The following is a 7715-nucleotide window of genomic DNA, read 5'->3' on the forward strand; positions in this document are numbered from 1 at the left end:
ACCAGGTCCAGGCAATCTCTTTCTCTATTGACTATTGACAACACTCATGCCACACTCCATTAGGCCACAGTTCAAAATGGGATAGAGGCTTTGCCTCAAACCTAAGGTCTACACTGTTTTTTATCCCTATAGAGGCCTGCCAAAGATTCCAAACAGCATCCCTATCTGCACTACCACTCCAAGCAGCATTTTTTCTTCTGCTGGATCATATGACCCAAGTAGCACAACAGGTTGAACAGCAGCCTAGTCCTTTTACAAATACTTCTCCTGTTCTGAACTACAGTCAAAAGCAGAAGTTTTTCTGGTTCCTTGCAACCAGTGAGGATGATGCTGCCTCCAGAATCCACAGTGGCCCACTAAGTGTTCTGTGTCTGTTTTGGTTGCGGGATGGGCCAGGTGCAACAATTTATCCATCACCTGTAAAGGTGTACCTCTACATGACCCACACAACTGATCTCCAAGGAATTTCACTAAGTTAAATGGGCCTTGAAATTTGTTGAATTTATTTCTCATCTATTAGTATGCAACTGTCCACCAGTAAGTATAAAGTAGTTGCTATTTCTTGCTCACTAGGTCCAATCAGCATAACGGACCAGTATAATATCTTGTGGGAAGAAAAGAAATCAAGATCCTTACGGAAATATTTGTAGACCATATGTGTGATAAAAGACTTGTATCCAGGATATATGAAAATTTCTCAAAACCCCAAAATAAGAAAATATATAACTCCATTAAAAATGGACAAAAGGTTTCAACAGACACTTTAGTAAGCTAGATATACATATGTCAAATAAGAACACAAAAACGTGCTCAATATAATTTGTCATTGGGAAAATGCAAATGAAGACCACAGTGTGATACCATGACCCACCGTTAAAAAGGCTAAAATTGAAAAAGACTACTCACATTGAAAGTTGCAGTGCAAACCTTTGTACTTATGTACAGGCAACAAAATGAGTTAAAAGATAATTACACAAAATTGAAGGGGATAATATAGGTTGCTGCTGCTGCTGCTAAGTCACTTCAGTCGTGTCCGACTCTGTGCGACCCCATACACGGCAGCCTACCAGGCTCCCCCGTCCCTGGGATTCTCCAGGCAGGAACACTGGAGTGTGTTGCCATTTCCTTCTCCAATGCATGAAAGTGAAAAGTGAAAGTGAAGTCGCTCAGTCATGTCTGACTCTTCGCGACCCCATGGACTGCAGTATACCAGGCTCCTCCGTCCATGGGATTTGCCAGGCAAGAGTACTGGAGTGGGTTGCCATTCCCTTCTCTGTAATATAGGTTATGTTGAAGCTAATGATACACATTATATTGTTTACTTCATCCTTCTGTTGAGTTTTCACGGTGATTTATCTCCAATCTGTCTTGGTTTTTCATCTCTTATTTAGCCTTCCCTAGGACATAGGATCCGGAGAAGGCAATGGCACCCCACTCCAGTACTCCTGCCTGGAAAATTCCATGGATGGAGCCTGGTGGGCTGTAGTCCATGGTGTCACTAAGAGTCAGACACGACTGAGCGACTTCCCTTTCACTTTTCACTTTCATGCATTGGAGAAGGAAATGGCAACACACTCCAGTGTTCTTGCCTAGAGAATCCCAGGGACAGGGGAGCCTGGTGGGCTGCCGTCTATGGGGTCGCACAGAGTCGGACACGACTGAAGCGACTTAGCAGCAGCAGCAACTTTTCTCTTAGCTATCAATCTAGTTCCAGGTGTAAATTAAACATTTTTTGACTTTTCAGATATCAAAACATGAAATGTTTTCATATCATACTATTTTATCATATATAATATCATTTTTTAAATTAACGTTCAATAGCAACTTCTCTGTTAATAACTAAAGTCAAATCAGAACATGTGATCATCGTGTTCAAAATCCATCAGTAATTTTCCTTTTAGTCCACATAAACAGCAAAGTCTCTGACCTCGTCTCCAGATCCTCTGTGATACCACCAATGCTGGCCTCCCTTTGCCTTCCAGCTCCTCTTTGCTTCTCTTTTTGCATGCCAGCTCCATTTGTTATTCTGCATTTCTTTAATAATCTAGCTCACTGATAAGCTAGGCCTGTCAATTATGGAAGATCCCAAGGATGGCAAATGTCCAGAGGCATCACCTTGATAGAAATGAAGACCCTCAGGCCTTATTCTTCACCTACTAAAATAGAATCTACATTTTAGAAAAATTTCCAGGAGATTCACAAGGATTAAAGTTGGAGAAGCACTGATCTAGGCACTTCCCACTGTGGTCCGCGGGTTTTCTTTTTCCTTTGTTCTTCCCACCAAATGTTGCCTAGTAAGATTTTTGATCAATTTTCAGCTTAAGGTGCAAAGTTACTTGTAGGTCTGGAATTTGAGTTAAACTTTGATAAGGAGGACAATTTTCTTGCTGTCAGTTCCTGAAAGGAGTCTGGAACTTTTGTCCAAGTAAATTCAAGATGATTAGCTCAGAAAAAACATATTGATCAAGGCACTCAGAGCATCAAAATTTACAGATAAATTGAAGTTTACATAAATATGTCAGAAGTGTCATCTGTGGTGGAAAATAGTGCAATTTCAATAGTTAAAACGAGAACTGCCAACAATGATTTGATATTTACGATAATACCCTGTGGAAAAACCTGTACTTCTACATGTTCAAATCTATATACCCAGAGGAAAACTTAGTTTTGTCCTAAAGGGAATCCTTGTATGTTATCTGGGAATTTTAGTTCTTCACTTCTTCCTGTTCTGGCAAAAAAAAAAAAAAAAAAACCAGTTATACAACTTGCTGACTATTGTATTCAAAGCAAATTTATTTAAACAACATTTTCCGGAACTTGGGAAACAAAGCCTCCAAAATGAATGGGTATGCAAGGACTTGCTACATGTGTTACTGTCATTCCAGTGCTGTTTTTATTATTTTCTACTTAAAAATCCTAACTCTTCGAAAGGATCTCCACAATTTCTTACAAGATATGGGTATGAGAAAACTGAATTCTATAAGATTCATTATTCATTTTATAAAGTAGTCAAAATACTGTATAATTTATAATAATTTTAGATTGATTTCCAGGATGCAAAAAAAACCTGACAGTGGAAAATGTAAAACAATGGATACATTATCTGTATATGTTTTTCTGTGAGTAAATCTGTGAGCAAAATATCTATAAGATTGAATTATTCCCTTTAACAATAACTTATTATCTTTCTAACACAATTTAAATAACTTTATAAGTTTTGGTGAACTAGAATGTTAAACAATTAAACTGGATTTAAACATCAGGTTATATGTATCCTACGTAAAACATTTTTCAGTTTATTCTGATTAAAGATCCATTCTTTTTAATTAATTACAATCTCTTAATAAACTTTTAAGGTAAGTTACTTATATTATCTCCTCTATTCTTTCACTTACTTGTGACAATAATTTCACTGAATATATGTATATATTATATGTATACTTGATAAGCATATATTCAAGAACTATATAGAAAATATCTATCTTCAGGCCTTGCCAGTTTTATGATTTAAAAAAGACCCACATACATATTATTTGAGAATCTTCAATTATTAGTGATTTGGGACTACATGGAAAAGAGCCTCTTTCAAATAAAAAAATACCTAACAACTGTAATTACTGGCATTGGTTATTTATATGACCTGAATTGGGCTCCAGCCTTTGGCTCAATTTTTTGCTAATAGGAGAAAGTGCTCTCAAGTAAAACCCAGCAGGTTTTTAGAGAAGTTCTAATTACTGTAATAATAAATATAAATCAACTTCTAAATATTGAAAGAACTATTGAACAATGCTAGTGTATTTATAGACAGCCAAAGTTTCTAGGGTAAAATTTAAATTAAAATTCTCTGTCACACAAATTCCCTAGGAAGATAAACTTGGAATTTTAAAGAAAAGATTCCCAGTGTTGACAATACTTAATGAAAACCAGTTAAGACAAATATTTACCTGCAAACGTTCCCCTTATTTCCTTTTCAGTGTTTATGTGATACTACCTCTATCTTTACTGGCTTGTCTTTCCTACACTTATCTTTCCACATCTCTGCTATATTTTATCTATTCCTCACTCTCCTTTTTTTTTTTTTTCATCTACCCAAATTTCTCCTTTCCACTCCTTCTGTTTGTTTTCTCTTCTTGATGCTTTCCTCTCCTCTCTCAAAAATTTTTACTTAAATGCTCTACAGGGGAAGAAAAAAAATTAATTTGCCTATGGGCAGTAGATGAATTTCAATTGTTCTCCTTTTTTTTTCTTACTCAAAAACAGTCCCCTTATTCTGTGTACCATGTTTCCCATTTATTTCTTACTATCCTCTGTCCTTGACACTATTACAAAATGGAAACCACTCTCAGTAAAAACACTAAAAACCTCTCATTTCATTTTTTAGTGATCTTTGTTCACTCCTTGTTCACCAGAGCATTCATTTTTCCAATTGGTACAGCACGTCATTATATCTTTGAGGGTCTTTTCTCTTTTTATGTCCACATAATTCAATTCTCCAGCTCCTCTTCTGCTTCTCTGATCACTCTATTTAGAATATTTTTCTGGTCTCTCCCCTATCTCTCTTGGTTAGAGCCAGGGCACTTGTTGGGCTTCCCAGGGGCACTAGTGGTAAAGAACCCACCTGCCAATGCAGGAAACATAAGAGATGTGGGTTCAATCCCTGGGTAGGGAAGATCCCCTGGAAGAGGGCATGGCAACCACTCCAGGATTCTTGCCTGGAGAATCCCATGGACAGGGGAGCCTGGAGGGCTACAGTCCATAGCAAAGAGTCAGACAAGACTGAAATGACTTAGCACACATGCACAGGGCACTTGTTTGCAACAGAAAGTTAGTTAGTTGAATGGAAGTTGAATATTACATAGAAAGTCCAGGGAGATTGGAAGAATCAGCTGAAAATGCGCAGGAATAGAAGAAAGCAACACAGTGAGAAAACAGCCAAAATCAAATCCTGACACTTGCTCATTAGGAGCTCTGCCACAGCTCACACAGACAATGTTGGTGCAGATTCAGGAAGCATTTCCCAGGGTCTTGATACGGCTGCCTTGGCTGACTTGGCAACCAAAATTCTCTTTTCTTCCTGTCCCTTTCTTTTCTCCATATTACAAATTCAGTATTGGTGCATTTGACTGGGCAAACCTACATCAAGTCCTCTTACTCAAGGAGCAAAAGGAATGGGAAAGAGTTCCTGGTTCTTTTGATTTCTAGAGTAAGAATGACATATATTCACTTCGAAGCCTCTTTAACAAAATTTCCTCAAGTTTCACGCCACACCCTCCTTCTTTTCACCTTTTACATACTTTCTAATGGTTAGGTTATCCATAAGTATGCCTTCAGCTACCCAAATACTTTCAAGTCATTAAACAATGACTTGATATTGCTATATTATGCTCTAACAAACTCATACTACTAAGCTATTCCACATGGATAATCAGGGGATGCTCTCTATAACAAGCGGCCAAAGCATCTGAGTACTCAAATTCAATTTTGATGACCATCTGCCCATCACCAAGTGTCCTCTCTCTCCTTCACTGACCACTCCTTCCAAACCTAACATGTCACTGAGTCCTAGTGACTCTATATTCTGATTTATCTTGGTCTACTCTTTGCCTTTTTCATCAATCCTAATAACATATTACACACTGACAAATAATTTCACATGCATTTCAATCAACTAGAGAGCATTTTGGAAATACAGATTATTAGACTTCATTCTTATTCCCACTGAATCAGTATCTACAATAATACCTCATAATCTATATTTTGTACAAAAATTTCCCCCAGACAATTCTGATGTGTATTCTGGTTTGGAAAACACCAGACAGGAGTATCAGCTTTCTAATTATTGTTCCTAATTCTGCTTTCCCTTCTCTGCAGAGTATTTTTTAAATTACCAAACATTTAATTTAAAAAATATCTTGCCATGAATTTCCTAGTCCTAAAACTTTTCAGTGCATACCTACTGCCCAAGAAATAAAGTTCAAGATCCTTCAAATGTCATTAAAATCACTCTATAATTCAAACTTCTTTTGCCTAAACCCTCATCCAAGTCCCAGATGCAGAATGTTTCTAACACACACAAGTATCCTCACAAATTTAGCTCATTTTACAATATCTGTCATTTCTTCTAAGTCTTTTAATTCCTGAACATTTTTTAAACTGAAATACTTACATTTTCTATTATGCTAATTCCTCAGATTATTTTTCATTGTCATGATAGTAGTGAATAAAATTAAGGGCATTCTGACAAGTGCATGGTTTTATTTCAACTATTTATTCCAATATTCTTTCTATATAATCTTAATGAATGTTCCTTTTACATTTACTGCATTTCATTTTAGGGGCTATCCAGTAACAACATGGATACTAAAAATGCAACATCACTGACAGAATTTGTTCTCACAGGACTTACATATCAACCAGATTGGCATATTCACCTGTTCCTGATGTTCCTGATAATATATCTCATCACCACTGTAGGAAATCTTGGACTAATTGCTCTTATCTATAATGACCCTCACCTTCACATCCCCATGTACTTATTCCTTGGGAGTTTAGCCTTTGTGGATGCTTGGATCTCATCCACTGTGACTCCCAAGATGCTCGTCAACTTCCTGGCCAAGAGGAAGATGATCTCTCTGTCTGAATGCATAACACAGTTGTTTTCCTTTGCATTCAGCGCAACCACAGAATGTTTTCTCTTGGCAACAATGGCATTTGATCGGTATGTGGCCATATGCAAACCATTACTTTATTCAGTGATTATGACCAATAGATTATGCATCCGACTATCAGTCTTATCATTTGTAGGTGGCCTTATTCATTCCATAATTCATATAGGTTTTTTATTTAGATTAACCTTCTGTAAGTCTAACATAATACACCACTTTTATTGTGACATCATGCCATTGTTTAAGATTTCTTGTACTGACCCTTCAGTCAATATTCTGATGGTATTTATTTTCTCAGGGTCAATACAAGTATTCACCATTCTTACTGTTCTTGTCTCTTATATACTTGTTCTCTTTACAATCTTAAAAAATAAATCCATACAAGGCATAAGGAAGGCCTTCTCCACCTGTGGAGCCCACCTCCTATCTGTCTCTTTATATTATGGGCCTCTTCTCTTCAGGTATGTGCACCCTGGTTCTGCACAAACAGATGCTCAAGATATGATGGACTCTCTATTTTACACTGTTATAATCCCTTTGTTAAATCCAATCATCTATAGCCTGAGAAATAAGAAAGTCATAGACTCACTGACAAAAGTGTTAAAGAGAAATGTTTAGATTTCATAATGTTCTCTGTAGTCTTTTTTTGTTTTTATTAAAATCATCATATGGATGTAAAGATTAGACCTGTCTCTGTTTTGGTTAGTGTTCCAAGCTTATTGTGTTTATAACTGCCTTTGTTTTTTAAGGTGTTATGACTTAAAGTGTTAGCACTAATATACTCCCTAAAATATTTGTATATGTTGTTCAAAAATACAAAGAACTTTAAACAAGTATTTATGTCATGCTACAATAACTGAAGCAGAGTACAAATTAAAACACTTTTATGCTTAAATGTTCTTCAATATAGCTTTATAAAGTCATTAAGCATTGAAGTAGTATAGTTCCTCGAACAGAATTATGTTGATTTAGATAGCAATACAGCTGTGCAGCCTGTAAACTCATATCTCATTTAACTCCATAGTGGAGGCAGGTTTGTGTTTGAACAGA

The 7715-nt window shown here is 36.5% G+C and overlaps 1 protein-coding gene across 1 annotated transcript; it reads left to right on the forward strand.

Annotated features, from left to right (window-relative positions):
• The first annotated feature begins 6203 nt into the window (after positions 1–6203).
• On the forward strand, positions 6204–7283 carry LOC102413939 (olfactory receptor 5H2-like). Its single transcript, XM_006045649.4, has one exon. The coding sequence runs from the start codon at positions 6354–6356 to the stop codon at positions 7281–7283; it is 930 nt and encodes a 309-aa protein (XP_006045711.3). The 5' UTR covers positions 6204–6353.
• The last annotated feature ends 432 nt before the right edge of the window (positions 7284–7715 follow it).

This window comes from Bubalus bubalis, chromosome 1 (genome assembly GCF_019923935.1).
Source record: "Bubalus bubalis isolate 160015118507 breed Murrah chromosome 1, NDDB_SH_1, whole genome shotgun sequence".
Lineage (NCBI taxonomy): Eukaryota > Metazoa > Chordata > Mammalia > Artiodactyla > Bovidae > Bubalus > Bubalus bubalis.